This window comes from Arvicola amphibius, chromosome 7 (genome assembly GCF_903992535.2).
Source record: "Arvicola amphibius chromosome 7, mArvAmp1.2, whole genome shotgun sequence".
NCBI lineage: Eukaryota > Metazoa > Chordata > Mammalia > Rodentia > Cricetidae > Arvicola > Arvicola amphibius.
Window position 1 is genome coordinate 98,009,043 of NC_052053.1, and position 22,266 is coordinate 98,031,308.

The window sequence follows — 22,266 nt, forward strand, 5'->3', positions numbered from 1 at the left end:
TTGGAAGAGCAGCCAGTGCTCTTAACCTCTGAGCCATCTCTCCAGCCCTATAATTCTATTCTTAAGAAAATGCTGGCATTCTCTGAAAATGGAGGACCAGAACTAAAGACTCTCGTTAATTTCACTTAAGCACAGACATACAGCACAGCCCATTTTCCTTCCTTAGATGCTATTAATTCTCCTTTCTGTTGCTGTGATAAAATACTAAGACCACAAGCAAGAGAGAATTTGCTCTAGCTTAAGGTTCCTTTGTAAGGATATAAAGCAGAGAGCTAAACGCCTAAGAAAGTCTCTGGCTAACGTCACAGTGCAGAGACTGGCAAGTATGAGTGACCGTGCATGGCTATCAATGGGCCGTGGTGAGCTACAGCACTGGATCCTTTGCAACCCGGCCTCCATAAGCAGTGAGCAACTTGAAAGAGAGGCTTTTCTCCCATTTGTCCCTAAACCTCTGCACTGACAGGCTGTCGTCATGGCCACTCAGTACCTCTCTGCAGGCAGTTATCTCAGCTACACTCTTCTGTCCCAAGCCTTTCCTAAGTCAACAAGGCTGAACTGTCAGAACTCAAGCCAGTGACAACACAAGTCCCATCCCCCTGGAGGAGAGACATGTGCCTACTACACATGTGGAGCTGACCTCACCTTCTACATGTCATAAGATTTTGTAATCCTGCTGTATTCAGCCCTGACTTCCTGAAACCCATTTGTGCCACCCTTCACAGTTGCAAAGTCAAAAATACTTTCTACATTTAGAAGAACTTTGTGAAAAAGAAAAACTGAAGAAAATCTATTTATCGTCCTTGTATTGCTGCCCAGAATTTTGAATGTTTAAACAACTGTACCTCAATATGTGGCTACTGGCAAAGCTAAAAAGTCAAGTCAAATGAAGGGAAATCTCCAATCCTGGAAATGTCAAAGAATCTAGATAGAAAAGGAAAGATTCTTAAAATTAGAAGTTCTGTATTGGAAAGATGGCTCAGTGGTTTTAGTGCTTGCTGTCTGTATGTGAAGACTGGCATCTGGATATCTAGAACCCTTGTTAATGCCGGGTGGGCATGAAGGCCCACCTGTAACTCCAGAGTTGGGAGGGTAGAGATGAAACATCCCCACCACAAGCTGGGTAGCTAGACAAGCAAGACTGGTACGCTATTGTTCAAGTAAGAAGAGACCCTGGCCCAGTGAATAAAATGAACAGTAATCAAGGGTGACTCCAAATCAACTTCAGGCCTCCATGTGCATGTGCATGTGCATGTGCATATATGAGAAAAATTCTAAAAAGGAATGCCAATAAACACAGGAAATACAGGTAAGAAAAGTAGAAGCCAGGTATTACAGGTCTACTGTGACCACAGCTTTCAAGCTCTACAGCAGGAAGACTGTGGGTTTGAGGCCAGCCAACAAAGACCCTGTATCAAAAAAGAAAGACAAAAACCCACCAAACAGAGAACATAGAGATTATTTCTTTTAATTCCAATTCTTCTAAGTGTATGTTGGATTACATCTTTAAAAATGTAATTTTTAAAAAATTGTATCCTTGTGCTTAGAGAAATAAACTGCCTTTAAATGAACATCTCCTTGGCATTTTGAAACTTACATATAAGGTTTCAAAAATGACTCCCAAGCTCCTAACAAACCTAAAATGCCAACAAGGTACAATCTCACTGAAGGGAAGGCTTACTGCTCATGAAAAGGCATCAACAGCTCAAAGAGGATGGCATCACTCGCTCTTTCCCAGTCATGTTAATCTTACACAGATGCCAGCCAACATGTAGCATTTGATAATTCAGACAGTTGAGGAAACTGTAAGGGGTATAACTCTACTCATGGCCACACTTAATGGAACCAAACAGAATGTTAGAGATACAGAAGGAACAAGAAACATCTCACCTTATATAGCATTAGTCTGAACTAATCAGCTAAGGCATCATAGAAGCTGAACTGAACAATGGCATCAACTGGCGCTTGAATTTGAATTCCCGATAAGGAATTGCTTCTCTGTGTGCCAGACAACGCCATTTTATTTAATCCTTACAATGAATGTGTGAAGTCTGGTACTATTATACACCATTCTGGGGGAATGCAAAGTAGGGTCAGGGAAACTAGCTCAAGTAACATGGACAGCAAGGAACAGAGGAAATACTCAAGCATAGATAACCTGACTCTGGAGTTCATACTTTTAAATGACTATAGTGCTTCTCTAAAACAGAAGGTGGGAGGTGAAGCCAAACAATAGCTACATACAATAAACACAAAACTACATTACTAACCTCAGTGGCTCTATGAGAGTTGCTATTGAGGGTATATACAGAGTCACCAATTAACATTTCTAAACGAAGAAATTACAGGAATAATTCTCTTTTTAAAAAAGTTTTAATCTGAACCATATCTTCTTGTGAATTCGGATTTCCTTGTATTTAATTTGCTCAAGAGTTGGATGATCAAATGCTAAGGAAAGCAACCAATGAAGCTCTTATTCACATGACACCATGGAAAGCCAGTCTTCTAAATACTGCTGTCCCTTTGAGTCCCAAAGGTAAACAACATGCAGGCCAAAGTCATGCCTATCTGACCACAGGCCTGGCACTCAGCCACAGCAACATAAGCCACCTGGAGTGGGAAGCTGCTCACACCCTTTAGAGGCTTATACTCCTGAGTGACAAAGAAGAATGGAATCTCCCAGTAGGTAGGAAGTTCATCTAGAAACCTACTCACAATCATTAGAGACTCTGATTAGCAACTGTTTTTTCCCCTTTAGCACTCTGTAATCTTCTTTTGATGAAAAACATGGACAGGTAAGAAAAATAACCTCTAAATTAACAAGTTAGACCAGAGTGAAAGGATACCACTGTTGAAGAGATGGAAGTTTGTGTTTAATGAAGATTTTTAAACCAACTGAAATTCCGTCAGGTATTCAATTTGGTGGGCTCAGGTTTCATTTGTTAGAAAGACAGTACAAAGGTAGTACCATGTACCTGAATGTTCTAAACATGACAAAATTAAGTCTGTGGAAAGTAATTTTTCAATGTCTTTTCATGACAACAGGGTTCAACAAACCCAGCAATGACCAATCCAGCCTCCTACCACGATCCCTAAGTCTTTTTATAGTCACAGGTAATTACCCCATAGAGAGATTACATCACTTTTGTCAGTAGGGTTTGCAGCTGACAGTAAGATGTTTTAAGGATGTTTTTGGAACTACATCCTCATTTAGAAACACTTTGCTATGGCTTCCATTGTTCCTTTCCAAGAATAGAACTGCCTTGGCAAACCCTATGTCTAAACTGGAACCAAACAACCAAGAGCCATTGTGGATAAGAATACAACTTCAGAGGGAAACATGGTATCCCAGAGATGACTCCTGTATCCTTTTTATTCACAAGGCGAGAACACAGATAAGAGTCTTTATCTTATTATCAGAATAAGTCTCTGAAGGCTAGTATGAGCCTTTCAATCGGAAACCTAAGAAACGGGTCCAAGGACACCTACCATCCAGTACAGGTAGGCTGATGTCATGAGCAGAGTCAGACCAAACACAAATCCCAGCCAGGTCCACCACTTGCAATTATGTGTCCAAGTAAGCTATCCAGCACCCAACTCAGTTCATCTCTCACTCAATGTGGCACAGAAATGGTATTCCTTATGTACTCCTATCTGCTGTCCTACCATCCCAGATAAGTGTACATTATCTCCCTCCAGGTCCTTCTGAGATGGGGAGGAAAGGCAAGGAGGTCTGTCAACACCTCTCTGGTACAGTAGTGCTTAGGGCCAAAGCCACATCCTATCACAGAGAACCTGGTTCTTAGCAATTTCCATCTTCAACAAAAACTAAGTAGTTTCCTTTCTCACTCTGCTGTGTAGACATGCAGAGAGAGAGAGAGAGAGAGAGAGAGAGAGAGAGAGAGAGAGAGAGAGAGAGAGAGAGAACTGCTTTCCCCACTATTTTAAAACTGCACTGTGTGAACTGTGATGCTTAACATGGTCTTATGCATCATGGCAACATGGGGAGTAGGTGATCAGAAACAAAAAATACTGAGTTTGTCAGTAAATATTGTCAGGACAGAGAATGCAAAGCAAAACTTTTGGTATGTCTCAGCAGGCCAGCTCAATTGAGATCATCAAACTGTGCAAACATGAGCTTTTGGGAAGACAAAAGGGATTCCTCAAGTAATCAACCCTTTCTCACTGGTCAAATTTAACAGCTGCTCCTAAATCTCTTCACCAGACAAACACGGACTCTGAGTGTTCAGTTCTGTGTTTTCATGAGAGCAAAGGTGTCTTCACAAAGTTTCCTGTTCAGTGACTCAGTGATAAGTCACGTAACAACGCTGTTGTTATTTAAGTTACATCAGGTTTAAATGTCATGTGCCCTCCAATCATTGTCATTAGTCTATACAACACACCAACTTGATATTCTCTTTAGTAGCAGAATGAAGAGGTCAAGCGATTTGCTCAAGGTTCTACTTCAGGTTTCTTTAGATTAAGCAGACAGAAAAAGCTCAGAGACTGCCCCACAGCTGGGTCCTAGTTCCTCTCTAGTCCAAGAAAGTTAAAGTAGCATATACAAACATTTTGTTTTTAATTCTGGTCTTCCCACAGCACGATATGCTTCTTCTGCGAAACCTAAAAAGGGTTCTCCAATAATCTTCTGTTTAAAGAAAAAAAAAAAAAACACACCCAGGAAAATGTGGCCCTCAGTTAATGCTTCTCTAATACTTTTGCTAATATAATTCTAAATCCTGAGCTATAGATAAGAGGAACAACAGCTAGGCATGGTAACACACAGCTGTAATCCTAGCACTTGAGAAACTGAGACAAGAAGATCACTAGTTCAAGGTCAGTCTGGCTACATAGTTGAGACTGTCTCAAAAAAAACATGGAGGAGGAGGAAGGGAAGAAAAAAGATAGACAAAAGGGAAGGCAGGCAGGATGGCTATGAAACTCAAGCCCCCAAAATAATGTAATTTTACCCTAGAACTCTCAAGTGCCTCTCTACACATGATTCTTTTCTGTTTAACCTGAGATTATAACCAAGACTCCACAGATGTTTATAATCAGGAGACTAGGCTTGCACGCCTTTGGGGAAGGCATTACCTATGAGCCAATGGGATTCTCAGAGCCATAAATGTGACAAATGAGCATGTCTATTATCTAGGAGGGCACACTGGTAACAAGGCCATATATTTTACTAACACTCACTCTAAGCTGTCTCTGAAATGGGTACTCAAGAGCAGCTACAAAAAACAGGTAAGAAATCAAGAAGGTGGTGGTCTGGAGGAGATGGCTTAGTAAGTTAAGGTCACTTGCTATACAAGCTTAAGGACCTGAGCGAGAATCCCTAGCATCCACATGAAAAGCCTATAAATGTGTGTCTATATTGTGGAGTGGAGACAAGGGGACTGGTAGCCAAAACGGAGCTCCTAGCTCAGCGAGAGGCTCTGTCTCAAGTCAGTCAGGAGGCCGATGGAGGAAGACACCAGTTGTTTTGTTCTGGCCTCTTCATGCATATGTTCAGGTACAAGAACTTACAAACTCACATGCATTCTCACAAAACACACACACAAAGGGGAAGCAGAGGCTCTTCCTGAAAGGAACTGCCTTTCTTTAGCTTCACAGTATCTGAGTCTTGGTTTCCTCGTGAATATACTTGGCACACTGCTTATGGCAGTCACAGTCATGCAGGTGTGCTCTAGGTTTTTCAGACCTAGAAGCCACTTTACAGAGGGAAACACTGGCAACAACTTGGCACACTGGATCTTAGGAATGGTGAAGCCCCATCTAGCTGTCTGCACTTGGCTACCAGATAGTACACATTTTGAGGAATAAAAAATGGCTTGAATGTTAGGATGGTAGGGGAGGAAGGAGTCTTTGCAATGGGGAGGGGTAAAAAAATAAAAACAAACCAGTTTCAACTTTCCCATTCCCATTCTAGTTCTAGTCTGGGCCCACATTATAAACAGATAGTTTCTCTACATTGAAGAGTAATAATCCCTTTATCTAGCTATTCTGAAACCTTGGGTGGAAAGTACGGACGGTGGTGAGTAGAGGGAAAGTGGGGTGGGGAATGGAAGGAAGAAAGCATAGAGCCAATAAAAAGGAAGGTGGATTGGGAGAGATGGCTTTAATGAGACTAAAAGGGCTAAAGACTTCTGATACTCCGCTACCAATATTGCTGCTTAACATGCTAGGGCAGCTTCCTGGGAGAAATTCTGGGAGAGGCAGGTTTCAGTAGTGTCCTAGGCACTGGTCCAGGTTCTGTCCCTGGCCCTACCATTAGCTGTTAAGACCTCAGGCAAAAGTACCACCTCTGAAATCTAGCTGAGAAGTTAACCCTTCCTTCTAGCTCTGACAGCTGTCCCATTCAAGCACATACCTATTGAACACCATTTGTTATTGAGTATAAACTAACTGTGGGGGTGGGGCAGGGGATACAGAACTTTGAATAAAGGACCAAATCTTTCGTCTGTCTGATGCAGGGTCTTACTCTGCAGCCCAGGCTGGCCTTAAACTCATGGACAATCCTCCTCTCCAGTCTCCTAAATGTTGAAATTATAGGCAAAGAGCCAAATAATTCAGATTTGGTCTTTATTGTATCTATTTAATTCTTGCTTTTAAAATAAATTTTAATTTTTAATATAAACCATTATAGCATAAAAGTAGTCACAGAAAATATACTCAAGAATGAACATACCATGTTCCATTCAAATATTACTTATAGGCACTAAAATTTAAAGTTCATATACTTTCCACATGTCACAAAATATTACTTTTCTGCTTTTTTTCAACAAGTTAAAAATATAGTTAGCACGCAGGTCATGCAAAGCAGGTAGCAAGCCAGGCATGGTAGGTGGTATATACCTGTAATCACAACACTAAGAAGTCAAAGAAAGGAGCTCAAGGCCAACCTGCATCATACCATTATATCAAGTTTTTCAGACCAGCTCTGGCTATATAGTTGGAGGGGAGGGTTAGCATGGGGCCATAATTTGCTAGCTTCTGCTCTAGAGTCAAGAGCAGCAAGCAAGACAACTTTCCCACTATATTTCTATACCTATTACTTTTAATATTCCTTTTCATACAAGCATGATCCCATATTATGGAGTCCTAATCATCAATAGTACTGAGTGATATATTGAGATTCCTCATGGCTAGGAAGGAAAGGTATGACCCAGAAGGGAAACAGAAAAGAAAGAATGTGCATGCTAGGGAAAGCTATAATGGAACATGGAATCAATAACTGTTTCTCTCAACAATTCAGAAGAATGTTACTAAAATAAGTAGTGAGCCTGTTCCATTATCAGTATATGTGAGTAAAAGGGTAACAGAAACGGTAAGTAATGGAAGAGCAAGTACTGAGTTACAAGACCACAGCCACAAATAAGGCACCTCATCACCACTAAACATTACCTCCTTCTTAGATCTTTTATGGGGTTACAGACTAGATTGTTATAATTACAGTTTTCAGGAAAGAAACTCACAAAAGAGGTATAAAGTATATAAGGTTGAAAGATACAAAAGTTTAACTTGTTTATTTAAGAAAATGTTTTAAGGCCTAAAAAGATAGTTTTGGGCTGGCAATACAAGTTAGGATAGAAAGTCAATTAGGTACAAAACTTTTGACTCACCAAGATAGGATAGATAATAAATTTCTCTGAATTTGCCAAATATAGATAGACTGGACATTATAAATGTAATTCTTAGTTAATAATTGTTCTTATTGTATATAGTTTTATTATGTTACAGTTAAAACCCTTCTTTTTTATTTAGACAAAAGGGGGAAATGTTGTGGGATATTCGTACACTGTGTCACGATAAATTGTTGTGATTGGTTTAGTAAAGAGCTGAATGGCCAATAGCTACACAGGAGGTATAGGTAGGGCTTCTGGAGATAGAGAGGACTCTGGGAGAAAGAAGTGTGGAGTCATTAGCCAGACACAGAGGAAGCAGTATAAGCAGTATGGAGAGATGAGGTAATGAGCCACAAGACAGTAAAAGCTAGTGAGACAAGCCTAAGCTAAGGCCAAGCTTTCATGATTAATAATAATTCTCAATGTTGTTATTGACAGCCCAAAGAAAAATCTGACTATAGTCCCCTTCTAGATTGCTTTGTGATAACTCTCCAGGGAACATATCCAAGAAAACTGCCATCCAGGTCGTTCTAAAGAACTCTGGCAGCAATTCTAATACTGATAAACATGAATGTTCATATCAAGACTCACAAATACAGAGATGGTTTGGGCATATCATCCAATGCCTGTGGAGTACATCCAAATATGTACTTTCTGGAAAAAAATTGGTCTAGATGCTGCACAAAGTGAAGTGATAAGGGACTTTAGATTACTGTTAAAAACAACAAGGATCAACAAATTCAAAATGGCTTACTCCTGAATTTTCAGTCTCTCTTGGGAACATTCCAGCTTATCAGCATCAATCAGAAAACTCTCAGTCATCAAAGTATAGACTGAGGAGCTAGAAGTAACATTCAAGGTCATAAGGTCAACTCCTTTGTTTAGCACACGAAGAAACTGAGCTATGGGACAGTTAAGTGGCTTTGCCCAAAATTCAACGTTAGTGGTCAGTTCACTAAGATACAGGATCTCAACTAAGTACCTGGTCTGAGGAAAGGCAAAGAAAAACAAGTAAAAAAACAAATAAAAAGTGAGCATCCTTAAGTGTTTACTATGCAACATTGATTCCTTTACAATTCTCAGTGAGGTAGGTACTGTTATTAACACACTCTACAGCCGAGGAAGCTAGACATTCACAGTAACAGAGTGACTTGCTCAGGATCATAGATAGTAGGAATGAACTCTGAACACAAGCAATCTAACCACAGTCTATTTCCTTCCCTGTATGTCACATGCCCCAGATTCTAAACCTCTCTCTTGCCTGAAGATACCAGCAACTGGAAGAAAGGGAGATAATGTAATCACCAGCAGGTTCCCCCACCTCTTTGTATTTGCTCATTAAGTTCCAAAGAAAGGTCTCCAGAATAAAAAAAGAAAATAAAAGTTCTTCCCAAACTGCCTGACAAAAGGCAAGTGTCCCCCATACCTTACACCCCAGGCTCCTCCCACAAACAGAAAGCAAATCTGGACTTACTTACCAGAGGTTAATCCATCTCCAAGCAGGGTGCTAAGGATCACTAGCTGAAGAAACACTCCATGCCCCACGGAGGTCACAACAAATGCTGAGTTGCTCTTTGGTGCTATCCTGCCATGGCACATCTTTTATCCGTCCGATGTTTTTTATTTATTTATTTTTTTTTTTTTAAAAAAGAAAGACTTTAAAATCCAGAAATGAGAATCCTAAAGCCAGCCAGAAGTAGCTTCACCTATAACAAACAAACAGACAAAAAGACTTAAGTAAAGTGAAAATTTCAACCATAAGTTGGTTAGAAGCAAACACTCTGCAAGGAAACCACAATCCCACACTGAGTTGGAAAAATTCTAGCAAATGAATCCTTACTGCCAAGAGAAGAGACGAGCACAGAAGTGGGTTTTCAGCTCCTCTTGGAGAGCTGCCAGAACTTGCTGCCAGCTGTTGTCAAAATCTGGTCCAGGAGTCAGACTCTTGCAAAAAGTTCCAGCTCACCTGGACGTCACCTGCATGGCTAGTCAAATCAGTGCTGCTTTCAGAGACTTCTTCCTGCTCTGCTAGGACCACTGACTTATGAGCTCCAGCAGAAAGCAGCTGTTGACACAGAGCTGCTATGCCTGTGTCACTTGGCCTCAAAGCAACTTCAGCTAACCAAAAGGAAAAACAGAATGAGCACATGTCTTAAAGGAATAACTACACCGCCTAGAGAAGGAATGCAGCAGCAGGAGCCAAGGCCACAAAGGCCTAACCTGTTAGAGACTAAGGAGCCCCTGAGGACCTGACTCGACAGCCATGAATCTCAAAACTATTCAAGGCTCAACCCACACACCTGTGACCTAACACCTGTGACCTGATACCTGTGACCAGAGGGGTGACATTTTATTGACTATCCTTGACAGAATGGGGATGTGGAAGACAGCCTGTAGTTGCTAACTGGCCCCATCACCCATTTTGGTTCAGGTTGGCTTCTGAAGAGTAAAAAGTATTATTTAAAAAAAGAGAAAGGGAGGGAGGGAGGGAAGGAGGGAGGGAGGGAGGGACCAAGCCATGTGTGGTGGCATACACCTTTAATCCCAGCGTTCTGGAGGAACAGACACAGAAATCTTTGTGAATTTGAGACCAACCTAGTCTACACAAGGAGTTCCAGACCAACCAGGACTACACAGTGAGGCAGACCCTGTCTCAAACAAACAAATAAAATCAATCAGTAGTCAAGAATTTAAGAATTATTTTCTAAATGTCTTTAGAGAAGATGTTGGGTTAATGACACGTTTATAAAGTGAGCCTACTTCAGTTTTGTTTTGTTTTGTAGCCCGAGTTGTCCTTGAATTTATTCTGTATATAAGACTGACCTTGAATTCAGAGGTTCTCCTGCCTCAGCCTCCTGAGGGCTGGGATTAAAGGTGAAGCATAACCACCACCTGGCTATTCAGTTTTGTTTTTTTTTAAAGTTCTATATATTCAATATAAAGCTATATAGACACAGATTAGCGGGTCTGCCATCTATAACCCCAATAAAGGACTCCCTGAGCCTTGGCCAAAGATGTTAACTAGACTCAACTTCAATATATCTGAAGCCTTGACTCAAACCCATGACTCCTCCCAGAGAAGACAACTTTAAGCAGTAAGATGAGTTCTCTCAGTCTAAAAGAAAACAGTTATAAAAATCTTTAGTAAACATTAGGCAAGGATCAGGAACAGAGCTAGCTACTGGGTTTCAACTCTTTCCCCTGGTAATTGTGACAATAGCATCTTTGGTCCCTAGCTTTTACTCAGACTAACTTGAGCCTTTGAAGCCTATAGACAGAGTGGTTCATGGAGAAGTCTGTATGTCTGTGCATGTGTGGATTCTGATCACATTTGTATGGCTGTAAATTAGAGTCAGAATGCCAGGCTATATTCAGATATTTGCTCCTCATGGGTCTTAGCCCCAGGTACCTTTGTGAAACAGCAGTGATATAAGGTTTAGATTCAGACAAAGTACCCAGTCCTATTTAAGTCCCCAATTGTCATTGCTGTTATAGCCACTAATAAGACTTGAGCAAGAATCTTTAAGCTGCTTTTCCTTCAGGTGCAAAAAAAGAGGGGAGGGTGTTCAAAGTCAAAGATGTTAAAGCATATGCCCAGGGCCTTAGTTGGCTAATAACAGTAGCCTTATGGTACTACTATTTCAGTACATCAACACTAGATAACCCCATGAGGCATTCTTTAGTCATCTCTTCAAAGCAACAACTGGGAACCGTCAAGAATGCCAACTGCCTGTGCCACATCACAGCACATGCACAGTACATATTTAAGTGGTGAGTATATATATAAGGTAGTACCTTTGGTATTCTGCACATGAGTATCAACAGTCAAACAATACTACCCAGAGGAGCTAATGCTCGGCTGAATCCTAAATGATGTGTAAGATATGGAGGTAGGGGCAGAGTTACCATATACAGGTGAATCAGAGTACTCCTGGTAGAGGTTCAGAGGAAGGCTAAGCCAAGGAGTTAAGTCTGTATATCTCAGTAGGTAATAATGACAAGGATATTAAGTAGGGAAGTTACAAGAGTAAAGTCCTTTCTGTGATTTTATTATTTTAAAATTATGTATACATGTACACACACACACACACACACACATACACACACACACGTACATGTTGAGTGTAGAGGTCCAAGGAGGTCACAAGATGGTGTTAAATCCTCTGAAACTGGAGTTACACACACTTGTTAGCTGCCTAATATGGCAGCTCCAGACCTCTGGAAGAAGAATGGGTTCATCTCTCTAGCCTCAGGAAATCTTCTTTATTTTTAAGATCACTCTGGAAGGTATTTTAAAGAATTGGTGGAGAGAGCAGATAATTTTTGTTTTTTTGTTGTTTTTTTCAAGATAGGGTCTCTCTTTGTAGCCTTGGCTGTCCTGGAACTCAATTTGTAGACAAGGCTGGCCTTGAACTCACAGAAATCCACCTGCCTTTGCCTCCCAAGTGCTGGGATTAAAGGTATGCGCCACCATCACCTGGTTGACAGAAGATAGTCTTAACATTTTGTATTTTATATACAATGCCTTTGGAAGGCAACTTAATGATGTAGGTTCAAAACAGTACATATTCTCTGACCTATTGATTTTAACTCTAGATCTGTCCTCAGAACCACACATGTGCAATAACATATACATATGTAGGATACTCAGAACACTGTTTAGAAAGGGAAAAGACTGGGGCAACCTGAAAGTTAAAAGGAGGTTGGTTAAATTAGTTATAGTGCACTCAATAATATTGTTCAGTTTCTTAAAACAGGGCATTAAAATCCTTGTTACTATGAAATGAATTCTAAAATTAATGTGTGAAAAAGTTTGAATGCACACTTATATTTTAGTTTTTTAAGATGATGTCTTTGTAGGCCAGATTGGTGTTGACCTTGCTAGATAGCCCAGGCTGGTTTCTAACTCTTCAGCCTCCAAAGTGCTAGGATCACACAGGTATATAGCACTCTATCTAAACCATACTTGGGTTTTTTAAGGGTGTATGTTAACACACATAGCTATATGTACCAAAAGTCCCTCAGGAATAACTTTTAAGAAACACTGCCTTGCTGGGTGGTGCACACCTTTAATCTCAGCACTCGGGAGGCAGAGACAGGCAATCTCTGAGTCTGAGGTCAGCCTGGTCTACAGAGCAAGTTCCAGGACAGCCAGAGCTACGCAGAGAATCACTGTCTTGAACTCCCTGCCCTACTCAATAAAAAGGAAAAGAAAAGAAAGAAACACTGCCTTTAGGAAGGGGAACTGAGTAGTTAAAAATCAAGAAGCAAAAATTAAAATAAAAAATTCTTACTATACATTTACTAAATGTTTTCTCTCAATCTTCTTAAGCCCTGTACTTTGTACCCATATTAATTGTTCAAAGAGATAAATACAAATCAACTTAATATAGCAAGACTTTCCTGTCTAGGGAGCATCTCCAGTAAAAGTCCCTTTCCTGACACTTCCTAACATGCCCATCCCCAGAACTGGCTCCTTGGAACCCTTTACTACTTCAGCTTGAACAGGCTAGTACATACAGCTATTCATCTGCCTCACCTTGGTGGACTGAGTTCCTTGAAGGCAGAAACTGTAAATCACTCATTTTGGAATCTTTAAGAGCTAGTAAAGGCCCTGGCACTTGACAGGAGACTGCAAATGTTTGTGAAACTCTTAAATATTGTGGGAGGAAATAAAAAGTGGGGAGGTAAAAGAGTACAAGCTCCTGATTTGTTTTGTTACATCAACTGCTGGCTGCTCTCTTACTGCTTAAGTAGCTACCTGAACCAAGGGCCAATGATAGCTAATCCTTGATCAACTACAGAAAGAATAGTGGAAGGGTGAATTTTTACAATCAATCAATCAATAAAAAAGTAGGGGGGCATAAACAGAATGTTATCAATGAGTATCAATGTAAAGGATGGTCAAGTTTACTGCTTCAGAAGTAAAACAGGAACGTCAACTCCCAAGACCCCAGAGTACCACCAGCTATAAGAAAATCCAGTAACTATGGAGAAAGGGCGATACAGTAAACCAAATCTAAATTATGAATTATGTGCTTTAAATGGAAGTTTAAAAAGTCTTCAGTTGGGTATGTATGGTTCTACACACCTATAATCTCAGAATTCAAGAGACTGAGACAGAACTGCTACAACTTCAAGGCCAGCCTGGGCTACAGAATGAGATTCTGTTTCAAACACCACCAAATTGGGAGAGAAGGCATCACTTTCTTTAGTAGTGTCGCCACTAAAGTCATCCATACTCCCACAAATAACTTCCCACCCATGCTTCTGCAGGCAATCCCAAACTCAAACTCAGTGGGTCAGGAGTGTGCATGTATGTATACACATGAGAGAGAGGGGGGTCAGAGAGAGAGAGAGAGGGGCAGAGAGAGAGAGACACAGAGAGACAGAGACAGAGACATAATATGAGAGAGAATTTTAGCACACACTTCCAGGTACAGTTATCACTGAGGAAAGCCAAGGCAGGAATTTACACAAGGAAGGAACCTGGAGAGTAGAGCTTAATGCAGAGGCCATGGAGGAACGCTGCTTATTGGCTTGGCTTGCTCCTTATGGCTAGATCAACCTGTTTCTTATAGGACCCAGGGGTGGCACCACCCAAATGAGCAGGTCATCCCACATCAATTATCAATCAAGAGGATGTACCACATGCTTGCCCACAGACCAATCTGGAGGGGGCATTTTCTTGAGGTTTCTTCTTCCCAAATGCCTCTAATTTGGGTTGGGTCGACATAAAACTAGCCAGCACAGTATCATTATTCCTAGAGAAAAACTAGGACTTAAAATGTTTAAAAAGGGGGAATGATCCATTTACACATTAGTATTCTTTTGGTATGTTACTGACCATGTAATTAATTAATCTATTTATTTTTGAGACAGGACTTCCTTCCCTGTGTAGCTCATGATGTCTTTGAATTTACAGCCATCTTACTGCCTTTGCCCACCAAGAACTAGAATTTGGAATTACAGGTGTGCCCCACAGGGCCACCTGGCTACATCCTCTACTTTCTAAAAGATCTATTTTTATTATTTTCAATTATGTATAGTTGCGTGTCTGTAGGAAGTACATGCAGGTGCATGCATGTGCCATGAGGGTCAGAAGCTTTGGGTCCCTTGTAGTTAAGTTTTAGATAGCTGTAAGCTACCTAATGTGAATACTAGGAATTGAACTGGTTCCCCTTGGAAGAGCAATTTGGGCTCTTAACCACTGAATCATCTCCAGTCTTATATCCTATATTTAAAAAACAATACTAGGGCTGGAGAGATGGCTCAGAGGCTAAGAGCACTGACTGCTCTTCCAGAGGTCCAGAGTTCAATTCCCAGCAACCACATGTTGGCTCACAACCATCTGTAATGAGATCTGGTGCCCTCTTCTGGCCTACAGGCATATATGCAGACAGAACACTGTATATATAAAATAAATAAATAAATCTTAAAAAAAATAAAAACTAAAACATACAACATGATTGAAAAGAAATAATTACAACTAAGCCTCAGTTTTCAAAGCCAGCATTCATCCATCCTCACAGGAATGTAACAATTGAAATTATAGGTGACCTGAGCCTACTTGTATGTCATACTTCTGTTACCAGGCAGCAAGGCTTTCTGGCTTCTATTTCCATTTCAAAGAATGATTCTCAGGTTTTATCTCAGCCATAGAATTTGCCATAGAATTCTTTTCTATTGCTTCTACATTTCTCTTCATGAAACCCAAGTCTTCCTAAAGTAGTGCTTTCCCCTCCAAAACTCAGGACAGGAAAAGACATGGAAAACCTGTATTCATTATTCTGGTTTCCATTCTTGGGAACCCAGCTGCTGTCACCAAAAAGGGCAGTAGCAGTAAGTTCAATGAGCTATAGATGGTTAGCCCCATAAGAACAAGGTGCTAACTCTTCACATCTGTGAACTAACAACAATAAAATCCAGCGGACTGTATCCTGCTAAATGTAATGAGCACTCATTTCTGCTGCTAAGCTTCCATACTGCCCCTAAGCTATGATTTTAACTTTGGGGTGTCACATCTCATCTCCTCTTGTTTCCTTCTTCATAAAGTGGGAGAGGGGTATTGCTTGCTTTGATTATTTCAGTATGCTCTGATGAAGCTCAGTCAACCACCCCCCAAAAAAGAGGGAAAAAAAATCTGTAAACTAGATCTGGGGCTCCTGTGCAATCTTAGCCAGAACCTGCAACTTGAGCCCAAAGTTCGTAAGGCTTACTTGCTTACTTTACCATAAATGCTTCCAGGTTAATGACACAGCCTGCTAAAAAGGTTAAAGGTGCCCTAGAGTCACCTTCAAAACTAGTTCAATGCTTGAGAAAGCAGCAACCATGAAATAGTATGGACCCTATTCTCTAGGCAGCCAGGCACACATCTTTGTCCATTTGCCCAGATGCCCTGAAGAATACCCCTGGGGAGAACGCCACAGTTTTGAAGGTGGGGGCAGGGAGTTATGTTACATTGAGCGCTCCTCTCTGGAGTCAAAAGGGCCTGTCTCAGTAGGCCTTGACTCCCATGTACTAGAAGGCCAGTCAGCCTCAGTTCACATATAATTTTTAGGACAAAATTTTCAATAAACTATGAATCATTTAGCCATTACTCAGGAAAGGGAACTGGGAAGAGAACAAATTTGAAGTCTTTTCTTGTCTCAGACTAACATGAAAAGAAATGGAGTGTAAAAGAGTCTAGAACAAAATAGTGTATTCCTTTGACCAACAACCACCTACACCAATCCTCTCCCTGCCACACGATGAGAAAGGACAAAGACCATTTCCTGAAGTACAAACAGAATGAAGCAGTTGATTACATTAAATAATGTAATGATAAGAAGTTCAGAGTTCCCAGAGAAGAACAATCAAAGTGACTCCCCTTCCTTAGCTCTCACCTTCCAGAAGGGATTGCATTGTTCCCCCTTTCACTCCCATTCACCTTGAAATCATCAGGACCTCCTACCACACCTACAAACAATAGAGGTTTTTCTGATGCCTCCTAGTTCTTCCTCCTGTGGATCTTTCCGTCACTAACTTCTGCTTCCACTCAGCCACTCACACTTCAGTGCTTCAACTACCACAATGCTCTCTGCTGGGATTTAAGGAACATTTGGCATTTCAAGGCAGGCAGGGAAAAAAAGCAGTGGAGAGGGGAAGGTGAGGCAAGATAACCCAGGCTGGCCTTGAATTTGTAATCTTACTGCCTCAACCTCCCAACTGTTGGGATTATAGCTGTGCTCCACCATTCCTAGCTAAAAACAAACTTTTGTTGAAATTTAATCTTCTCCTAATTATAAAAATTACCCTCAGATTTCCTCTTAAGCCACCTAAAAGTTATTGGAACATGCCAGATTTTCTTGAATTGCTTTGATATTTCTTATACCTCTATGCTGCTCCAGAAGAATTGCTGTTGATACACACAGGGCATCACACTTTCTCCCAAGATCAGACACACTAACTACCATATCCTCCTTCAATCCTCTCTTTCGGTCTCAAATACCTCTCTTCTAGGACCTAGCAACAGTTTGACTACAGCAGGAACCTGACATAGGAGACAGCTAGGTCCAGCTTCAGCATTAGGCAGTGGCTAGACATCGAGTAAGCCATCCAGTCTTCCCAGTGCACAGGGATGGACCCTTTTAGGTCTAAGGAATTCAAAGTCTTCTAGAAGGGACCCAAAAGTATTTCCTCTGAAAAAGTAAATCAACAAAAGTTCTAGCTAAAAGGAAGAAATGTTAAATCTATCCTAGTAGCCCTTCCCCTTTCATTTTCCAAGCCCAAACTTCAGCACCTATCTCCCTCTGCATTGCAGTGAACTCAGGAGAGTCTACTTTCCCATTTAGAGTTTAGTCAATCCACCAGCACATTTGTACCCACCATCTAGTACACAGTGTTCCCAAAGTGCTTTCCAAAAATAACAAACACCTAACAATGAGAGAGAAAAAACCAAAACCAAACCAAACCACCCCAAGCCTCTACACACAAGGAACACTGGAGCACTGCAGGAGCCTAGAGAGGTGAGAGGAAAGCACACGAGAAAAGAGCAGAAGAGAAGAACAAAGCAAAACTGACTCTGACAGGAAAATAAGGAGCGCAAGGAACTCAGCCATATAAATTTCGAATCTGTAGTCAGGAAGTCACTTTTTTTAAGGAAGAGCTTTACCATGGTCTGACAGGCTGACCTATGACAAAAACTTCACTTCCTATGCTTCTATTTCCTTATCAATGAAAGGAAAACTGTTTAGCTAAGTATCTCTCATGAACAGTATAGACCAGGCCAGTTTAATAGACTTTGGTCTATTTAAACTGAATTAATTGGGTGGTCTAGGGAACGTCATTTTTGGTTCCCATCTACAAACTGGATAACACTGATACTATTGGACTAGGTGAGGTGGAAAAAAAAATAAACACACGCTATAGGATGGATCTGAAACTGCAGACTTCAGATTATGAGGGCCCTTTTTTTTTTTTTTTTATCATGCTATGGCTGATACCCACTGGACTTCCAAAGGGCAGCCTTTGTATGTGGTTTAGAAACACCCTGAAATCAGGCTCAATGCACAAGGTCAATTCAGATTTTAAAAAAATAAACAAAATGAAAAACAGCCAATAAGTTAAAGAGAACCTTCCTCAGCTTTAAATAAGGCTCTGTCCAAATTTCAAAATATTTTTTAAGGTTTTTCACAAAGCACTACTGCTTCATGAAAAATTAAATGCCCATTTGCCTAAAGAATGCCCTGCTCTTTTGTTTTCCAAATAAAATGTCACGTTCAATTTTATCTTTGAACTCATATTCTCCTGTCTCTGCCTCCTGAGTCAATTCTATCTTGAGACAACCATGTATATCCCTCTCTTCGAAGCCATACAGGTTTCTCTCACAAGCTGCATTTACCACAGGTAATCATTGCATAAAATGAAGAGAAGAGGCATATCAACAAGTTTTGACTAGGTAGCAAAACATGCTTGACAGAAACAGCAGCAATTGGTCTCTAGGCCCCAGAGATAGATCTTTATGTCGTCACACTCTCCTCATGACTCACAGCAGAGCTGAGAGGACCAGGCTCCAATACTCACTTTGAAAAAAAAAAGTTCAAGAAGGTGACTTGTTCAATCTGAACCCTTAGGGCTCTGTGTTTCCAGAGACTGACTATATTGCAATTCAGCAAATCTTTACTAGCTGTCTTCTATGCAAGGTTTGGTTAATTACAGAGACCATATACGGTATCTTATTCTCAAGGAATTCACAATATTCTCAAGAAGTACATGTTTATCTATAATACCCAAATTGTTACTAGGACCCAAAAGAAAAAAAGTATTTTATAGTGCTAAGAGAAAACAAAGGAGTTAAGAACAAAGACTTTTGATGTGTGTGTTGTGGGGTAAGATGTACCCTACTCTCAAGTACATACTGGTGATCACACTTCTGGGAAAATCTTTGCATACAGAAACTACTTACTTGCATCAATCAAAAAAACAAAATATCAAACAACAACAACAATTAAGACAAAACAGAAGACTAAGTCACTCAAAAGGATGAAGAGGGTGCAATCCATTTTGTCTGCCTAGAATCACAAAATGCTTCTGTCTGTAAAAAGAAATAAATACCTATCTATATATGTCACTGGAGAGGAAATTTAGGAGCCAGACGTTAGTGTTCAAAGTAGTTATAGCTGTGCAGGAAACACCTCCTCCACGTCAGAAATAGCAACCCCCAAAGGAAAAGGCTGTTGCAGTTGTGTTTACTTTTTACCATCTACGAGGATGGCTTTCCAAAGGCCCTCAAGTGGGATGATATAAACAGGTCTGTGTCACTTCCTGGTTCTCAGGCCTTCTGCTACATTCCCAGTCTGTCTGGAAGGCTGCCTATTTAAAAATAAAACTTTAAAAGCTCACCAAAAACTCCAAACTTAAACCATCCTTCCCTCTATTTCAGTCAATTTCACTGAAATTAAATGGATAGAGAGCAAAAAAGGAGACAAAATAATCACAGAGAAGGAATCTTTAGTTAAAAAAAAAAACAAAAAACAAAAAATGTGCTCAATGGAAGTCAGAGACTTGGGTTCTACTTATGTATCGCCTCTAACTGAAAAAAACTCACCTTGAGCAAACACAAGAGGTGCTTCAGATGTCATAACGCCAAGGTCTGAATAATCCAACTTGACTGAGCCTCAGTTTTTATATGCATACCTATTTCACAGGGCTTTTCTAAGTACTATACAGAGGTAGCAACACTCAGGTCAAATAAGACTCATCTGAGTCGAATGACTATTCTCCATCTTACATGAGTTCCAGCAAGCCTCCTAAGTAAACCACGGTTCTTCCCGTCTTCTCCCTCACAAACTACCCAGACTTCATGATGACGGTCAGGTCCAAGTAAAAACAAGAAACAGAAACTTGCCAACTGTTCCTTCCCTTTGATTAGTCCCACACCACTGCCCCAATGACTGCAGGACATCTAACTGTATAAAATCACCAAAAATGATCCAATATGTTTTAGTTCCAACCAAAATCTTATTTCAAGTTCTCTCTAGGTAGGGTCTTCATTCAGGAACAGAGATAGAATCTCATTAATCTACATTAAGGAATAGTCCCTAAAACATTTAGATGGAGACTTCAAAAGTAATCTTGAATTTGTCAAACTTCAGGTAAAGACACCAAAAAAAGTTGGCCCCAGTATATGAAAGGTAAAGAGAATCACAAGCTCAGTGCTAATCTGGGCTACAAGATACATAACAAGTTCCTGTCAAAAACAAAATGAAAGAAAAAAAACCCAACTTTGAAAAGATCAGTAGTGTCCTGAAAGACAGTAAGTTGGTAAATGGCTCAGTGGGTAAAGGTGCTTTTGTTGCGCAAGCCTGAGTTTGATCCTGAGGAAAGAAGGAAAATCAACTTCAGAGTTGGCGTCCTCTGACGTTCGTTCACTCACAGGACATATGAATGCATGCACACACGCCATGTACATACGCACAAAAAAAATTTTAAATGTAGCAGTAAGAATAAGGGGGTAGATAAGATCAAAATATATTGTATAAAATTCTCAAAGATTAAAAATACATTTAAAATGTTTTATAAAAAGAGAGATTAGGATAAACGCACAGTCCAAAGAAAGAGCATCTTAAATTACTTGAGATAATGGTTAATTCTCAAGACATGGTTTCTGAATTCATTCCTAACACACTTTCCCAAAGAACTTACGGAGTTTATCGAACACATACTGAGAACCTTCAAGTAAAAGATTCCATGAGGGTACAAAGGGTAAAAGCATGTCTTTTTAAAAAAACTTTCTTTTTATTTATTCTTTGTGTTGTTCACATCATGCATCCCAATCCCACTCATCTCCTGGTCCCTCGCATTCCCCCTCTGACCCAATAAAATTTAAGAGAAAAAGGGCCAGGTGGTGGTGGTGCATGACTTTAATCCCAGCACTTGGGAGGCAGAGGCAGGCAGATCTCTGTGAGTTTTTGAGGCTAGCCTGGTCTACAAACTGAATTACAGGACAGGCTCCAAAGCCACACAGAGAAACCCTATCTTGAAAAACCAATGAACCAACCAAACAAATAAATAAATTAAAAAAGAAAAAGAAAAAGAAAGAAGGGGAAATCTTGTCAAGGAAGCTACAGTGCGTGAGTCACACAGTAAACTCCTTTATCCATAGATCTTTACATGCAGGCATTCATCACAAAGAATCACTGGTATGGTTCGTAGCCCCTGGTCTCTGCCACACCATTGACGCTGGGCCCTCCAGTAGGAAGGACTCTTCCTCTTGGACATCCCGCTGCTCCTCTGTGTCATGGAGATCCTGCAGCTCTGGCTCTGTGGGACACACCTCACTCCCCCCACTTCACAGATAGGGTGGGTGTTGGTTCTGGGCCAGGGTAGTTGCAGGTTGGTCAGTCCACCAGCTCTCCTGTCTTCATCACCAGGGTAAGCTCGTCAGCACTGCCCTGGCTACTTCATACCTTGTAGTGATGAGCAAGGGGCAGTGCCAGTTCTCCTGCTTTCACATCCTCGGGGCTGGTTCTCCCACACCTACTCCTTCAGGGCCAACTAGCTTTACTGTGTAGTCCAGGCAAGGAGCAGGGGCCACTCTCCCAATCTTACATCTTATGACCTCAGGGTCAGCTCTCCCATCTGCCTCAGTCACAGGACAGATAATTAAATGGGAACAGTGCTCTCCAAGCATGTGTTCTTAAAGAGTTAACTGATTTCTGTGTATTTGTATGTGTAAGAAACACAAAACATTACAATATGAAGTAGAAGGTGAAAAGACGCGAGAGATATGCAACCAACATGTCAAAGACAAAACAGGAAGGGAGCTGCATCCCAGAAGAGAAGTGAAACATATATATAGTCAAACAACACAGTCTAATAAATCCTATGTGGCTTTTATGACCGTATAAACAGAAGTCAAATCCTGGTTCTTGCTTCTTATAGAACTTATGAATGCTTACTGCTTAACAGATACGAGTTTTGTCACACATAAATTTGGAGTTACTCTGGGAATAGTGATGCACACCTTTAATTCCAGCACTTGGAAGGCAGAGGCAGGCACACTTCTGTGAATTGAGATCAGCCTGGTCTACATAGTGAATGCCAAGACAGCCAGAGCTACAGAGTAAGACCTTCCTTGTCTTGGAGAAGGAGAAAAAAA

The 22,266-nt window shown here is 40.7% G+C and overlaps 1 protein-coding gene across 1 annotated transcript in view; it reads right to left on the reverse strand.

Moving 5' to 3' along the window:
* Susd6 (sushi domain containing 6) overlaps window positions 1-22,266 on the reverse strand; it is a 95,791-nt gene that overhangs the window by 40,873 nt on the left and 32,652 nt on the right. The window contains exon 2 of the mRNA XM_038337185.1: window positions 9,104-9,331. Coding sequence (XP_038193113.1) covers window positions 9,104-9,224 — 121 coding nt within the window. The 5' untranslated portion in view covers window positions 9,225-9,331. The remainder of the gene's footprint in view (window positions 1-9,103; window positions 9,332-22,266) is intronic.